This window comes from Myripristis murdjan, chromosome 16 (genome assembly GCF_902150065.1).
Source record: "Myripristis murdjan chromosome 16, fMyrMur1.1, whole genome shotgun sequence".
Classification (NCBI taxonomy): domain Eukaryota; kingdom Metazoa; phylum Chordata; class Actinopteri; order Holocentriformes; family Holocentridae; genus Myripristis; species Myripristis murdjan.
Window position 1 is genome coordinate 24,215,529 of NC_043995.1, and position 17,936 is coordinate 24,233,464.

A 17,936-nucleotide genomic window follows, 5' to 3' on the forward strand; every position below is an offset into this window, starting at 1 on the left:
ATGGTGAATGAAAAACACACTGAAAAGCCATTCTATACTTCTATAATTTAAAAAAAAAAGCATAGGCATCCATCGGATTATATATAATTTTTTTTTTTTTTTTCTAAATTGCTGATCACTTGACTATTTTTGAAGATTTTCAATCAACAGCAGCAAATGTTACATAAGGAATAGATTATTTGACATGGATCTTTTACATAACTGTCCAACATGTACATGTACAAGCATGATGACTTGAAGGGGTGATCTTTGATACTGCCCTGACCCCTCTACTCTCCACACCCTACTAATTAGAAATTCTAATTTTACACACTGAGGCGCAGTCTCAAATTAGAGGATAGACACGTGTGTATTCATCATGGGAGAAATGGCCTGATGACTCCCTCTCTGGTCTTCTTCTTTCCAAAGAGGCTGAGAGTGATTCTGTTTACCTATGACACAAAACATCTGTTTGTTTCAGCTTCGGAAAAACAAGACACAGGGCTTCAGGGCTAACTGAGTTAGCAGGTCTGAGTGTGAAAGTTTTCCAGCACGAAGGTGACAGCTGTTAAAGGTTATGCATCAGCATCTGAAAAAAAAAACAGGTACTAATATGAAACCAACAACAGGATCACTGTATGGAGACATTCATGCAGGAATGAAGTTAATTTGAGGTGTTTACCTTCCCACTTGTGTAACTATTGCAGGTATGACATACAGCGTGCAACATGATATATTTGGATGCAGTGTGTGGCCAATTAGGATAACGTGTCAGATGAGTGTTATGCTTTGCTAAATGAAATTTACACTGGACCGACACTTACAGCTTCTTCTCAGCAGTATGGCTTTGGAAACACCTGAGTGAAATTAACCATAATGAGCATCATGGCCCTGAGCAGCAGCCTAATGGGAAGATTAGCGGTAATATGTGGCTATGAATTATAGGCCTATTTTCAGCAAAAAACATGATGGGGAGTTGCAACTGTGGTATGTTGCTATTCTAAGTATTTGTGTAGCATGATATGTCTTAAAGACAAATTGTCCATATGTTGTGACAGTCCATTTGTTGTAAAGGAAATACAACAGGAACATGCACGTGCAAACAGGTAATGCCATAATATACATCTCAAAACTCAAGCAGGGAAAATAAGCATTATATTGGCAGTTAATTGTGGCCGATTTTGGTTTTACAAGAGTTTGTGGTTGAGGGGCGATGGTGAGAATCCGACCCAGGAGAACACCTACCGCTGAGGAAAGGAGGAAAATATATTGTGAAATGAAGCTGGGAACCTATTGACTTGTGCTCTTTTTCTTGTTGATTTTTGTGATGAGAATAAATTTTTGTATGGATTTTCATCCACTTGGGTAGAGTTACGGGAATGCAACAAAACGATCAGATGGGGGGGACTCCTGCTTAAGGCATTTTTTTTTTTTTTTTTTTTTTTTTGACAGGGCTGGCTTGCACCAACCACGGTCAAGGGAGACATACCAGAGCCCTGAGCTCAACCCAAGTCCTGCAGTCTTATGTCAGCAGTGTTATTTTTACAGGGTTATATTAGAAAACCAAACGGCTATGCATCTGCCCCACAAGGGCATTCCTCCATTGCTGACCCCTGACAAACCCGCAGCCTCTTGTCCTCCTGCTCTTGCATCAGCTTGTTACAAGCCTCTGATTTCCAGAGTAGTATTTACCCCTGCCGCGGCTCACCAGCCGTTTCACTTGTAATGATAAATACTCCCATGAATTAAACAGCAAGGAGCCCAGTAAGTCAGAATGCAGACGTATTTAACCCGTAAATCCTGACAGCCGTCTGTGTTTGCCTTGTTAAACACACGTTAGTGGGTGAGTGGATCAGTCAGGCCTTGGGCTGAAACCTTTGCAGGAATCGGGGTCATTAGCCATCAGACTGATAAACAAGCCTGTGACATAATGTGGAAACACTGATCCCATTCAGAGGTCTCATCACCCACAAAACATTCTGCATGCCGGACAAATCTCACACATATAAAACAAATTCTTTGTGGTTAGTGGGGGGATAGTGAGTCGCCGGTAGGGGAGAAGTGGCTGTTTAGTGGAATATCACTCTTCCTCCTATTGGCTTCCTCTCACATCTACAAAGGGCTACGAGTCTGGGTGAAATTAGGGGACTGGTGCCACTTGGGCTTTGTCCATGTCTATAGGCCTGCTCCTCTCTCCCCAAAATATGTCAGGAAGTTGGAAGGAGTCTTTTCCCTCAGAGTATGGTGGTGAGCCCTTCATCTTCCCAGACCCTGCAGCACTTTTTTTCTCTCAAAATGGACAGTTTATTGGACTGAAACACTGCTTGTCTTTTGTTGTTGTTGTTGTTGTTGTTGTTGTCATTTGGATGGGAGCTAAAGCCAAAGCCATAGCCCATTAGTTCTATCTGTAGGCTATCCACAACAAAATGGTTCATTTTGAGTGGGAAAATGGGGTGTGTGTTATGTCCTAATTGTGCATATTATAAAATATTGTGCACTTTTTCCATGTTTCTATATTTCAACATTGGAAATTCAAGACAAAATACATAATAAAAAGAAAAAAATATTGCTTTTGGGTGTATAAATAAATAAAAGCAGCTTGAGGAACTACACATTATATGTTTTTAACACTGAAGTTTGTCATCTGTGTCGGCTATATTTGTCCGGACATGAATCAAAACAGGGGTCTGGACCCCAGGAGGAAACATGCAGTAAAAGTCCATGTGGAAAAACATAAACTTGTAACTCATTAGTGTTAACCAGGCACTCTGGCAAATGCAGGCCTTCATTATGATGACCAAAGTCATTTGGTGTGTAAACAGTGCGGCAAGACTTATAAAGTCAGCAGCACTGTGATGACCCTCGTTTGTTGTGGCTCTTTCATGGTCCAAGCCTGGGTCTTGCACAATTTGGGAAAGGAGGGGGAGACTAATTACACTGGCCGTGGAAGAATCAAGTTGCGTTATTATGATTAAATCTATTGTCCTTAGTCATTGCAAGGAGGCCCTATTGCAAAATCTGTGGTCTTTAGTATTAAAGCCAAGTACATTTTTACAGGCTTGTGAATACTAGTTACAAGTTTATAACACAAGATGAAACGGCATTAAGTGGATCAGCTGTTATTATCTTTGAGCCAGTTTATTGATTTCTTTTTTATTGTATTTACTACCCTGATTTTTGCCAGTTCTGGTGGTGACTACACACAGCCAATGCATCTACCTGGACAGCAGCAATGTGCACAAGTTATAAGAGCTTAGGTTTTCAATTTGCGTACAACAGTGCCACCTGCTGGTCATTATGAACGCCTACAACAGGCAGCATTAAAGTAACTGAAGCCAAAAAAAAAAAAAAAAAAAAAAGTCGAAATTTTTAGGTTTCCATTTAAATATCAAATAACTTCCAAATGCTATTTTTTTTATGTTTTTATTTTTAGTCTTATTACTTAACAGCTCTAATGCGTGAGTGCCGAATTGCGAATCTGCGGTATAGAAACGCAACTTCACGGGAACCTGGGAACCAGGAAGGAAGCCACGTGCCGGGGAGAGGAAGGAAAGTCGACACGGGCTGCTGTTTTTTTCCTGTAGTTCATAGCAAACTACTATATTTTGTGGTTCAGCTATTTAATTCACATTATCGGCTCAGGAGAATATTTCCAGCATGTCTTCATTCAGGAAAGCGCTGAAGTCGCGACAAAGACAGCACCATGAGAGATCCCAGGTATGCTGTATTATTATTATTTTTAAATAGCTTATTAGCTTGTTAGCCGAGCTAGCAGGAGCATGTCAGCTGTTGGAGTATAACAGTGACTTTGAGAAACTGCCTGTTCGTGTAATTACCATTAACCTCTTCATTTTCTAATTTCTGTTTAATGTAGTGGTGCAGGCTTACAGGTTTCAGTGAAGTGTTGAAACCAGTTACAGTGTATCTGTGTGACATTGCTTTAATATATGAAAACAGAACATTTTGAAGCTATTTCAAAAGGAAAATTGAAGGGATAATCAGGGATAATAAGGGATTGTTAAGTGTCCTGTGGTGTATGTGATAGTAAATCTTTCTATTGCATATATGATGTAACATTTTCTAACCATGTTTCATTTTTCTCCACCAGCCTGCTTTCAGGAAAAATTTGGGATTGCTGGAGAAGAAGAAAGACTACAAACTCCGCGCAGAGTGAGTAGCTTCTTCATGTTGAGTACACCTTTCATCAAGGTGCCAGAAAAACACGCTTATGGAGATCAGTGTTGCTCACTTGATGTTGAAATTGTCCTGTTTTTTAGTGACTACCACAAGAAACAAAACACTCTTGCTGCTCTGCGCAAGAAGGCTATGGACAAGAATCCAGATGAGTTTTACTACAACATGATCAGCTCTAAGCTGCAGGTGAGATAAACATGATGAGGAATCCTCAGTGGTGTGGAAGAAAGGCATTTCATCACACTAAAATTTTTGACCCGCGTAGATTACCTTGCTTTCTCAACCGTTCACATTTCACACGTGTCTCTTATGATAACAGGATGGCGTCCACGTCTCGAAGAAGGCTGGCGAGCAGGAAGAGATGACAGATGAGCAAAAGAAGGTGATGAGGACGCAGGATATCAAATATGTGGAGATGAAGAGGGTTGCTGAGGCCAAGGTAAGAGGTTTACATGGATGCTGTATTGCATGTTATTCATGGATTATACTGTAATCAGTCCCCAAATTTACAGATCGCAGTGTGTCTTACATCTGTGATTTGTCGCCACACCCAACGTGCACTGTGTCATATGTACTGTCCAGAATTGACATTGACATGCCCAAACAATATCAATAAAGTTTGGCTGTGAGAGTGAAGAGGTCACTAGTTTATAATTCATTTTATTTTATTTTTAGAGAGGGTGAAAAAGGTTCAAATTTGCTCTGTCAAGGACATACACACTCGATAAAAATTACAGTCACAGTAAATTCAGATTGAACTGAAAGTAGAAACATGCTCTGATGATGATTGCATTACCCCATCTACTCCTATAGAATACCTTTAATCCCAGTGGACATTTTCAGTAGGTATGTCTGTATCTATTATCTGTTTTCAGAAAATTGAAAAGATGAAGGCGGAGCTCCATCTCCTGGATGCTGAGAGCAAACAGAAAAACAAACACACGTTTTTTGTGGATTCCAAGAAGGAAGGTAGAGTAATGCTCATTTAAATGTGTGTTTTTATTAGATAGTGATAAACATCTCATGGACAACAGTTGCCCGCAGTCTGTAAGCGTTCACTGATGTGCATGTTCCTGTGTCCGTGCAGTGCAGTCGTTTGACCTGGCGAGCCACCTGAACACAGCACCTGAGCTGGTGGACAGAGTGTACAACAGACCCACGCTGCAAACACTGGAGACTAAAAGTATCCAGGGAGCTGCGGATCCTCTGAGTATTAAGGTTTGAACATAGATCAACTCCTGTTGTTTAGTTACCAACGTGAGCCTCTGTAATCTTTCATATTATAGATGTCTGTATCGCAAAGTTCAAGTGGAAAAATGTGCAAAGCTAAATGAATATACTATAGATACTGCTTTGTTTTACCTTCTGCTGAGTATTCAAATTGTTCATGCATGTTGTTATTCATATTCTATTCTGCGGTCCAACCCATAAAAAGTCCTGTCTTTCACCCTATGTGTAGAAAATGGCCAAGCAGAGGAGGCACCAGTATAAGATCCTTTCCCAGAGAATCGACAGGGAGAAGAAAATGTTTGTCATCAGCCAGAAGATCCAGACCCGCAAGGACCTACAGGTGTGGAGGAGGAGGAGATGGTCCATGCTCAATAAAAAACATTTTCAGTTTAAGTTCACGTAATGTAACTGAATTCTTTTGTAGTGCAATTGAAGACACAGCTTACCCTGTTTTAAGCATTTTGTTTTAATTTAGACCTAACTAAACACAATTAAGGCTTCTAAAGCATCTCCTTTTTTTTCTCTGTGCATTTTTTTCATCTGCAGGAGATTTGTGATGTGACTTGGGAAAGAATTAAGAACTGTCTTACTCATTTACATTTCAGTATGGGATATAGGATGGATTATACCATGATAACTATAGACACCATGGGGGGGGATGTTTATGTTTGTGTCGTGTGCTCTGTGTCCTGTTAACCACGTTCTTGTGTGTTTCCTCTGTGTTCCAGGATAAAACTAAGAAGGTTAAAGTAAAAAAGGAGACACCCAATGCTGCAGCCGTTTACAAGTTTGAGTCCAAGAGGAAACGCTGAGAGGAGCTGCATCGTCCCACTGTGAAGAAATCATCACCTTTGCCAGCTGAATACCTGACAGATAGTGGACTATTGGACCACGGAGCAAAATGGTCTGTATGGACGCCCTGTATTACTTGTTGTGGTCAGGGGAAAGACAGAACCAGTGTCTGCTCCTCAGTGGTGCAGCTATGCAGTGTTTTGTACATATTTATCATTTAATTTGTTTAGTTTCTTTCAAATAAAAGGCATCAAAAGAAAATCCGAATTTATGTGATTCTTGTCTTACAGATACTCATGGTTAGTTTTGTTTGGGTCATGTTTTTTTTTTTTTTTTTTTTCCTTTATTGGACAGCTGAGCCACCAGGATGCCCCAGCAGTTTGTTTGTGTACCAGTAGATGGCACTTTTGTTCCTTAGGACACTATTTTTCAAATGCCAAATCAGTTTGGGACTGAAAATAAGTACAGTAGACTAAGTTATAACATATACTACCCACTGAAACTGTTAGACTACACTGTTAGAGATTTGGTGCGTTTGTATCGTCACTGGTGATGTGTTTGGATTTGGTGATTGTATGAAGTTCAGGAAAACAATTTGCAGTCTACATAAAGTAGTGCCAATGTCTCACTCAAGTTTTAAGGTGTATATCTTCGTCTACCCATCATTCTTGAAGTTGCTGTCTGGTGTCCTCATTTTGTTTGTGGTCATTTGTGCATAAACGTATAGTGAGCACTGACAAAGTGTATGTGCACTGAGTTCCTCCAGCTTATAGTGTGGAGTAAACTGCAGGCCCGGCGCCCAGCAGCAGATCACAGTGAGCCAGGCTTGATTGATCACTGTGGTGGCAGCAGCTTCATAAACAGGGCCCATCCATCAGCCTCTCCTGGGAGCCACTGGAGGGGAAGGAGGGAGAGAGGGAGCCTGGCGGAAATGTCACCAGGCACAGTGAGAGGTGGAGCGGCTGGAGGAGCGGGGCCAGAGGCCTTGGCCCAAACACTGCTGATCAGACTGAAGGTGGGCCAACTGCTCAAGACGGGCCAAAACAAGAAAAGAGTAATGGTAGGTGTCTGCTTGGACTGCTTCCCCTCATTAAAACTGAATATGGAGCAAACAGCAGTTAAAGCCTCAAGTCTAGGAATATAAATCCTTCTGCCATCACTTTTGTAAATATAGCTGAAACGTTTCCAGAAAATATCAGCGTCGATGATGAGTATTTTTTATATATTTAATAAACTGTGTTCCCACTGGTTATTGAATTTGTGGAAACTCGTGCACATCCATTCATTCATTCAGCCATTTATTTATTTATTTATTTATTTGTGTTTTAAGTTTTAAAGTATTCAACATAAGGAAAGTAAGGAGGTTTAATATGTTATTGAACATACGAAATTTTGCCACGATCAATTAAAAAAGTAATAATAATAATAATCAGCACAACATTTTAACTCGCCAAACAGTATGTTCAGGTTATGATCACTTCCCCTGCAGAATAAAACAGAAAAAAAAACAATATTTAACACAACCTCTTTATCTGAAATGGTTTTTAAAACTTTGGTCAAGGAAAAAAAAAAAAGATGGATATTCAAAATTTTACTCAATGAAAAGTCAGGAAATTTTACATTTGACCTTGTGGAAAATGTCTAATTATGTAAACACATTCATATAGGACTAGGCACATCCAGTGTGCCTACACATGTGTATTTCACACACACCCGAGGCAGGGCAAGGTCCTTTGCTGACATTTCAGTGTTGACCATTAATGTGGGAATTGTGTTGTTCCCAGTGACAGAGTGACTGACGTCCTTGGTTGACTCTCTCCCTCCCTCCCTCCCTCCCTCCCTCCCCGCTTACTCTCTCCTTACGCCTTCCTCCCGGCCTCCCTGCCCCCTCTGACTGCGTCACACCACCAAGAGAGTGTGCGTGTATCAGGACCTTCAGGCGCAGTGTCCACAAGCGGAGGTGGGGGTGGGGTCTGTGCGGAGAACCCAGGGGTCAAAACACTGTGTGCGCAGTTCCGGGACCCCTCTCTGACTGTGCGACCCAAACACAGGCGAGCCACTGTTCCTCCTCAAGCTCTCCTTTCATTCCCCCCCAGCGATGGGACCGTTAGGCCGGGGCGCAGTGGCAGGACACGAGGGCGGGCAGTGGGTGACCTTCTGATTTTAAAGATATAGACAGGCATTCCTCTATTGTCAAAAGGCTCGGAAGTTCATTTGCGTACTTGCGCAGTCTACCCAGCCCCCACTGTTCACCCCAAAGTTAATGACCCTGGAGATTTGCTGGGGGATAGTCATTTTTGGAATGGGGGGGTAGAAGTAGGGTGCTGTGGCTGTCACACAGCTGCAGGGCATGACATTGACCCTAATATATGGTAGCTGTTTGAGAGTGAAAGTGCAGCCTGGTTAAGAAGGGGATGCAGTACAAAAGATCTTTGTTTGCATCAGGAGAAATATGAGTTTAGTTATCGGACGTATCCTGGAAACTTTGGTGACAGGGTTTCCCATTTACCCCGGTGTCTGTTTATTAGTGTACAATGCATCTTCAACAGATCGGCTTGGCTCCAGGTTGTTAAAACAAGCAGTGTCAGCTGTCAGTCACAGCAAGGATAAATCTTAAGATACAGCACCGTAGAAGTTTTCTGTGGGACACCAGTGTTTCATTTGATTCACAGGAGATTATACCACATTTATTAAATAGGATTTCGATTTTTTCAAACAACTGCTAGATTGTTTTGCTGTTGTTAAATCTGCTTCATTGGAAGGTATGAGCATAACGGTTCACTTTTTTTCATGGATCGCTGTATACCTTGTTTTTTTTTGTTTGTTTGTTTGTTTTTTTTTTAGGTCAAGATGTCTTTTTAATTTGAATATACCCCGTGTTTCTGTAAAGGCTACTCGACTTAGCAGTTTAATGCATTTGTATGCAACTTGTGGACAAGTCTTGAGTGTATTTTACAATAGAAATAAAAAGTAAGATAAACCCATTAAAAATGCATATCAGCTTAAAATCATCAAAGATAACACAATAAAGTCAACAGGCTCTTTTTAACGACTAGATGGCACAGACAGAAGTGTAGGTAGTCAGCGTCCTCAACAACAAACCATTAAAACCCAAAATCACAAATGGCAGAACAGATTCAAGCGGCAATAACTTAATTGATGGAACCACAGAATGTGATTCTGCAACAAATACATTTGTTTTATTCCCAGACTGGCACTTCTGTATTCCTAGATTGTCCCCGAGCCAGATTTGGAAAGTGAGTTACCTGCACCTTTAACATGCATTGGTAACTTCCTCCAGTTTTCTGCTCCACAGTACTTAGTCAGGACTAACAGTATGATTAATCAACAGCAGTGGTGGATGATATATATTATGAATGTGTGCACTGTAACTGTAAAAAAAAAAAAAAAGGCTGTATGTGCGAGAACTGCGGTGGGGCGGAAATCACTTCGCCACACGTACAGTTCACCCAACCGAGGACTGCAGAATCACGGTTTTGTTAAAAAAAAAAAAAAAAAAAATCTTTACACTCCTTTTGTTTGGCGATGCGGAATACAAATTAGCAACACGGCGCTGTCTCGTTCCCACATGGCGTTAACCAGCACTTGATCCCTGCACCCGAGAGCGCCGCACCTCCACCTACCTCATTCACCCGCCCAGAAACCCCCCAACCCCCCCACGCCCCCCCTCCGCTCTCCAAGCCAGCTAACAGAGCCGAGGTTAAGGATGGTTAAGGACAGTGCTAATCGATCCCCCAATTACAGAGAGCTGGAGAGTGAGAGGTGGGGAGAAGAGAGAGGTAGCCTGGGGTTTTGAGTGCGGTGAAGGTGTCTCAGGAAAGTGAGAGGGAGGGACAGAGGGGAGGAGAGAGAGACAGAGTCTTTATCCTCGGATCCCCCTCTCTCCTTTAACTTGAAGCCGGGTGTCATGGGGCTTTTGAAGTAGTGGATAGAGAAGACGGACAGAGGAGGAGGGGTTGTGGCTGGCGTGCAGGCAGGGTCTGTCTTCATGCCAGGGGGAAGACGTCTGAAGGAAAATCTTTACAGCCTTGACAGTGCCCCTGACGTGTGTGTGTGTGTGTGTGTGTTTGTGTATCACTGTGTGCATTTGTGTGTTAGCATTTGGAGCTGTGGGTATCTTTGAATGTCTATGTGTGTGTGTGTGTGTATATGCATGCATGTGTGTGTGTGTGTGTGTGACTGAATGTGTGGCTCGTGCAATGAGGTGGGGATCACAGAGCCCCCTTTTTAAATTGCCACTAATGAGCCCTGGCTGGTGAGAGGTACTCGAATTGATTAAATTTGCATGGGAGCCTAAATCATGATGGGGGCCTCATACTTGTGCCCCCCACCTCTACACGCACACACACACGCACACACACCACCCCTGGTACCCCCCACCTCTGCATCAGACCTACAGGGGGTATCTCGCTGCGGGAGAGAGGGACAGCATAGACCAGGGGGAGGGTGTATATATATATGTGTGTGTGTGTGTGTGTGTGGTGTTGAACGGGGCGTGGAGCGCACCCATCTGCCCCGGTATTACTGTCAGTCCATCATTCAGGGGAATGCCAGGCGCGCGCCTCGGGGACGTGTTCATTACGCTTTAACTACCGGATCTGTCCTTGTCTTGCAGCCTCCCCGTGTCATTGTCTGCCTGAGATTGCGCGTGTTGTGTATCTGTATATTTATGTGTGTGTGTGTGTGTGTGTGTCTGCTTGCTTGCATCGTAATTGAATGTTCCAGGTCTGCATGTGTGTGTGTGTGTGTGTGCGCGCGTCTTTGTGTGTTTTGAAAGTATGCAGTATCCTGGCACAACAGACAATGGACGGTGTAGTTTGGTTTTGATTGGTGTTTTATTTGTGAAAACTATTTATTGCATTGTTCTTCCTTCCTGCCACGCTCCTTTGCTAGATCAGGATAATATACTGATAATATATCAATATATTGATATGACACATGCAAGTGGATACCATCAAAGATTGTTGTTGTTGTAATATTGTGATAGGAAGTAAATGTCGTCTTTCTTTGGTTTTAAAGGCTGCATCAAAGTAAATAATTGCAATTTTCTGAACTCATTAGTCACTCTACTAACTGTTCCATTATTTCTCTGGACCTTCTTTGTCGTCATATCCACATTACTAATGATTATTTATCACGCGCCACTAGCACCACTAGTCATCCCTACAATTTTGTCACAATACTGACACTGAGGCGTTCAGTCAAAAGTATTGTGATATTTTATTTTGTCCACATTGCCAAGCTTCATCCTTCTCACCGCGTTATAAAATCCCACCTCAGTCTCTTCATTCCTCACACACATTCGTTTACACTCCCCCTTTTTTTTTTTTTTTTTTTTTGTGCCTCTGATTTGTGTTAGTGTGTTGCGTCTCTAATGGCAACTAATGGCAACTTCTCTAATGGTTGCCTATCTAATCTAATGGCAACTACGTGACGACGCGTGATGAGAGTGAGTTCGTGTGCTCCGTAGCTACGCGGCGACGGTGAGGTGTCGGAGCGAGTGTGCACGCGTGTGTGTTCGCTTCGCTTGTGGGGACAATGCCTGCGCGTGGTTAGCCTGGGTGATTGCAGTAATCAGATGTGGGGGGGGGGGGTGTTAATCAGAGTTTGTTCGTCAGTGGCCTGATGAGGGGCGATGAGGGCCGCTGATTGTAATGCGATGCTTCGATCGGTCCCTGTGACTACTAAAGAGATGAACTGCCAAGAAAACTGCGTCAGATCATAATCATACGGTGCACCGTCTTCCGCGCTGTCTTTTGGGCTGGGAAAGTACAAACAAAAACACCAAACTCCGATACAGCGCTCCGATGTGTGACATTGGGACGATGCGGACTCTGTTATTCTTATGTGGGATGTTTTCGTTCCAATGGACACGATGAAGCACCAGTGACATGATGGGTCATACATCACTATTTAGGTGTCAGTGTCATCCCTATTGAATAATAAGAGCAGGGGGAAGGGATGTGTTGGGGTTAGAGGGGAGAATGGAGGGAGTTGGGGAGAAAGGTTGGGGGCGGGGAGGTAAATGTGACCCTATAGTTTATAGTCCTGTCTTGTCACAGACGAGTGGTGCGTCGGATCCCTCACTTCTCTCTCTCTCTCTTTTTCCCCCCCTTCCTCGCGTTCTCTCTTTTCTTTTGCAAGTGCTGACGCTATTATGGCTGCCTCATCAGCCAAGTCCCTACAAGGGCTGATACAAATTAATTAACCTAATTAGGGGCTGTGATTGCGGGTGTGATTATAGGGGCTGGAAGGGGAGGGAGGAAGGGATGGAGGGATGAGGCAGAGAGGGATGGTTTGTGGAGGTGGGGGTGCGCTGGCAGCCAGGGCCCGGGCGGTGATGAGCCGGGAGGTGTGGGAGAGGAGCCAAGATGCTCTGCATGGTTAATGAGGATCGCAAGCAAGCTTCACAATCTCTCTCTCTCCCTCCCTCCCCTTTCTCTCTCAGTTTCCCCCTTTTTTTTCTATTTTCTTCAATTTACTCTTCTCGTATGGAGTGAGAAGCTCTTTTTGAATTTTGCCTCAATTTCTCCCTCCTCCTCCTCCTGCACCCTCTATCCTTCAGTGTAGTTTCAGATTTTTCTTTACCTTTCCTCACCTTCTGTTCTGCTTCCTGTGCGTTTGGTTTATTTATACTGGTCTTTTGACTTTGCCTCTCTCCTTGTGCTTGTGATTTTGCTTCTGTTTTGTGACACCGGCTGCAAGGGCTGACCTGACCTCTTTCCTGGACTGTAGCAGCATCAAATGAGACTCCAGTAAGACCCTCGGTACACTGAACTGATCCAAGGTGCACTGTAAAAACCAGCTGAAATGACTGCATTCTGTCGGCTGTTCATAACAGAAGGTCAGAAGCATTCACCAGTGCTCCAGTCCCTGGCCTTCATCAGGCCTTTTCACTGATATTGAAAACCTTTGAGTCCACAGAGCACGCTAGCGGTTTTAACTTCTGCCACTGCAAGCTGAAAAGGATTCCAGCCTCCCCAACAATCTGTGCACTGCCTTTTGTTGATGTTCTGTAGTATCACACGTCATAGGGGTACAATGCGGTAGCACTTAGTGTTTAGTTTAACTACTATCCCACAAGGAACAAAAATACGCTCTTACAACACACACACACACACACAGACACACACAAACACACACACTTGTGCACATACACAGGCCTGTGCATGCACACACACGTAAACTCTCACGAGAGCTCATCCACTCGTACACACAGCCATTTGTGGCTCAACCGACTTACAGTCTTGCAGTCATACACAGATTCTCTCTCTCTCTCTCTCTCTCTCTCTCTCTCTCTCTCCCTGTCTCTCTCTCCCTCTCTCTCTTACACAGCTAGAGACACTCCAGAGGAGCAATATTTAAATCTCCTTCTATTTGTTTTGGAAACAGAACAAAGATATTCTTCAGACCGAAGCAAAATGTGTTTTCTTGCTGGCATCAGCAATTCTAATGTTTCTAATGAGTTGGAGGAGGAGAGGAGCTACTGGAAGCGCTAGCTATCAGTAAATAAAAAAACAACAGAAAGTTCCTCAGAAGTGCAGTTTGGGGCTTCTTTCTACCTTGCTGCAAGTGCAGGAACCCGTGCCAGCATTGTCCAATATCCCCCTGATTGCAATGTCACCTTTGAATATTGTCATTGTCGCTGTATCTGTGCCTCACTGAGCACGCGGTGGATTGTGGCATTTGATTTCCAAGATTGTCTCTCTCTCTCTTCCTCCTCCTCCTCTCTCTTTCCTGCTCTGTCTCTCATGTTCTCTCTATCTTGCTCTCCCTCCCCTCTCTCTCTCTTTCTCTCTCACTCCCCCTCCCACTCACTTTCTCTCTTTCTGCCTCTGTATCAGTTGCAGGGATGTGATTAGGAAGCCACTAGCAGACAGAGATAGGGAGGTGTTCATATCACCTTTTTAATCTGGAGCCTCAGGAAAAAGGCCCCTTCTGTTTTCCTCTCCCAAGGATTCTGCATTGTAAATGGCTGCAAGGCTCCTCCTCATATGTGAGAAGGCTTTTCATCAAGCATAAAGGTTGAAAATGAAAAGAGAGAAAATAGAAAATGTGAGATTTAATGAATGTGAGATTGAATGAAAATAATGCGAACAAGGAAACTGAAATATTCCAGCACGGAAATAAAATTGTGAATCACAAAGTAGGCATTTCTAAACATTTATACACCATTCCATGTTTGAACTAAAATACAGAAACCGCAATCAGCCACTGGTAGAAGTTTTGTTTTTTTAGGACTTTACTGAATGCAGCGTCTTCAGAGGAATTATTAGGTATACAAATACATTTTCATGCTTTTGAGCTGTCAGAGGGCACAGACATGATCTGGAAGTCTGGTTTTATCACTCCCGATTTCAATATTTCCATAGTATTTCTGCCTTATTAGACCGTACACAGGAGAGAGTGACAAAGAGAGAGGGGGATTGCATTAGTCAGATTTGAACCCACAAAAGCAAAAGATGCATGCCCTAACACAGTCATCAATCAGTCATATGCGGCTGTCGTGGTTAGTGCCACAGAATGAGCTCAGGGGTGAGTTAACCTTTAGCCTGCATGTGAAGAAAACGAACAGTGATATTACACTAACTTCATGAAAAATCAAGCACATACCCTCATGATACATATATTTCCTCATTATCGGTATTTTGCATTTGCTAACAGTTGTTTAAATTTATACAGGGGCACGGGGACACATCGATCATTATTTATGGATTAACTGCAGCTGTCGATTCTTTGATTTGGATTTCTGTGTCTTGTCAGAGTGTCTTGGTAGTGAAAAGGTTGAGAAATTCAATTGTGTCGTATCCGATACCTATAGGGAAGAATTCACAAAATGTTTTAACACAAGGCGCCAATGCAACATGGATGGTTATATCCCAAAGGCAAAAATGTAGTACTGGTTATTTTGAAACGTATAATGTTGGCATTACATCACCATGATGTTTATCAGCCGCTGCTTAAATATCATTTCATCCACAAAAACACATAGTTCTGAGTAGATTTATCCAGTAAAAATGAATAAATAAATAATTCAATAAGTAATGACGACAGCAGTGATAACAAAAACACAAGTAATTCAAACTCTATACAATTCATGAGGCATCAGTCATTTAAAAAAAAGTGTCTGTGAACTTTTTTTAATCTCTGTTTAGCTACATTTTCAAATCAACAAAATACATCCACGTTATTATCCTTTAAAGTAGCACATCCCTTCAGTGAATAATGTTAGGTGAGCAGAAATAATTCATCAGAGTATTTCAAAGATCCACTGACATATGAGCATAGGAGATACAATAATATTTCAACATCACTTTCCCTTTAACATCCTCATCTGCTCCCCTCTGATAATGCTCTTAGTTATGCTTTCATTGTTAAAGTAATAATCCGTTACATTTAAGTAGAAATATGTCTGCTTTGCTGCTTTTCCCCAATTTATAACACAATACACGTGCCCATTTAATTAAAGCTTTAACATTTGCATTCTAGGCATTGCGGTGTTGTGCGTATCTTTCTTGGGTAAAACCTGTTTTATGTTTCCGTAAGCAGAAACTGGGAGAGGTAGTTGGCATGAACAGGTGTAAGCACCATGGCTGAACAAGCAAAGAAAAGAGTGCAGGAACTTGGAAATCGTCCACAGGGAATCCAGGGAGAAAGACGTCACAGCACTGAACTCTGGAAGTCATCCCTAAGAAGTTCAGTACAAAAAAAAATGCAGCATTGACTTCTTAATGCCAAAGATGTCCCCAAAATTACAAATGTTTGAAAAAGACAACTCTGTGGATTATTATAAAAAAAAAATAATAATAATAAAAAAAAGACATACCCCTTGAATCTTCTGTCTCCTCATTTAAACTGTACTTATTGTCGGCCTCATTAGATAATTTAAATAAACAAAATGTAGGAAGACACGTCAAACAAGGTAAGAAGAGTCACAAGGTGATCGATGCTCAGGCTGAGGAAATTGTGTGTGGGTGTGTGTGTGTGAGTTTGAGTGTGTGTGTGTGTGTGTGTGTGGGTGGGGAGGGCTGTTGCAAAAGGGGGTGCGTCTTGAGCGATTACTCAGGCCTTTGAGAAGTCCCTGTCTCTTGGCTCCACTACTCTTGCCTTACTGATAAGCGTGAGCCCTGTCAGAGAGAAGGTAAATACCGCACTTAAGGATTCCTCTCTCATTTTGCGGTCACACTTACGCTTTAATTAAAGCCGGAGAGAGAGAGAGAGAGCGATAGCCCTGCAATGAGCCGATGCTATCAGGGGGCCAGGCAGGCAGACACACTGGGAGATGAGGGGCTGAGATCAGGCCTCCGACCAGTGTGTGTGTGTGTGTGTGTATGTGAGAGAGAAAGAGAGAGAGAGAGAAGAATAAAGTATATGTTCAAGTATGTGTGTATGCGCACACACACGTACGCACCAGAGAAAATGTGTGTGTGTATGTGCAAAGGGCTGTACGTTGCTCTCGGAGCTAAACAGCTGTAGCGAGGCTGCTATCAGATATTTATAAGAGGCTCATGAATATGGATGGGCAGCGAGATGGGACTGATGTTTGTCCTCTAAGAGGGGATGAAAGGAGAATGTGCTCCCCTCCCTGAGAGACCCAGTCAGGGCCGCTCACAGAGCAGCTCTGGATGAGAGGAAGACGGGTGGGTTTTTGGGGCTGGAGGGAGTTGGGAAGGGGGGGTTGGTGGTTGCATAGGACAGGACTTTAGATGGTAAAATTTAATGAAATGTGATTTGGATACTCAAGGCAAAGCATTTCCCTCATGGGTTTCTAAATTGAAACCTTGTAGAGAAGTATCAAGACTGTCATCAGTATGATTGTGGGCAATGCTTCCTACCCCTAACTCTCCAGTGAACATACTCAACCACCTCACAAATGTTTTTGGATCTTGACATATTTCCCTATTTGGTTGCATTCATTTTTGTTGTCCTATAGCCCATAATGAGCATAAAATATACCCCACCACCACCACCAGGCCCCAACTGGACAGTGCTGCCAGCAAGCAAGACATAAGACTCACCTGTAGGATTACTATATTTTGCATTGTGATAATGTACCTCATAATATACCTCATCTCTAGATTTTTATTTATTTATTTATTTATTTAAGATTACTTTTGGCCATCACAGTAGAGAGAAACAGGAAAGACAGGGCAGAGAGAGGGAATGACATGCAGCAAAAGGTCTGGGACGGATTCGAACGCGGGCCGCTGTCCTTATATCTAGACATTTTTAATGGGTCTTTGATTAACTAGCTCACTGGTGTGTGTTGTAAAGATGTCACTTTATGTTTGTCTATGTTAACTGCAGGCCACTGTAGGCTGAGATGGTGATCTATTGATGTATTTGTTAGTCGCAAAAAAAATGAATAAAGGTCATAGATTTCTTTATCCTCCCTTAAGACTAGTTATGAAGGTGTTTGATTACATGATTACTTTGTACAGTTAGGAATATTGCATGCTTTGTTTGAATATCACACCCACGATATGTGTGTTGCACTAGAGGGATCAAAGTTCAGGGTCTATATTTTCTTTACCTTCTGGTCTCTCTGACCACGCAACAATGCCATGCCGGCCGACATGAAAATCAAGCATGTTTTTCATCCAGCCATGAAAAGCATGATCAAATCCTTTGTCACAATGAATGGCCTTGTCCATAGTGGTCACTCTGCTTCCCAGCAGCAAACATTTGGTCAGGGAAGTGCATATCTGACCTGAGTGTCC

General features: G+C 42.6%; 1 protein-coding gene across 1 annotated transcript; it reads left to right on the plus strand.

Moving 5' to 3' along the window:
- Window positions 1-3,478: 3,478 nt before the first annotated feature.
- On the plus strand, window positions 3,479-6,458 carry utp11 (UTP11 small subunit processome component). The gene is made up of 8 exons (XM_030071572.1): window positions 3,479-3,696; window positions 4,088-4,149; window positions 4,257-4,359; window positions 4,493-4,612; window positions 5,049-5,142; window positions 5,261-5,391; window positions 5,633-5,743; window positions 6,132-6,458. Exons 1-8 carry the CDS (start codon window positions 3,637-3,639, stop codon window positions 6,213-6,215), a joined length of 765 nt encoding a protein of 254 aa, XP_029927432.1. The 5' UTR covers window positions 3,479-3,636; the 3' UTR covers window positions 6,216-6,458.
- Window positions 6,459-17,936: the final 11,478 nt, after the last annotated feature.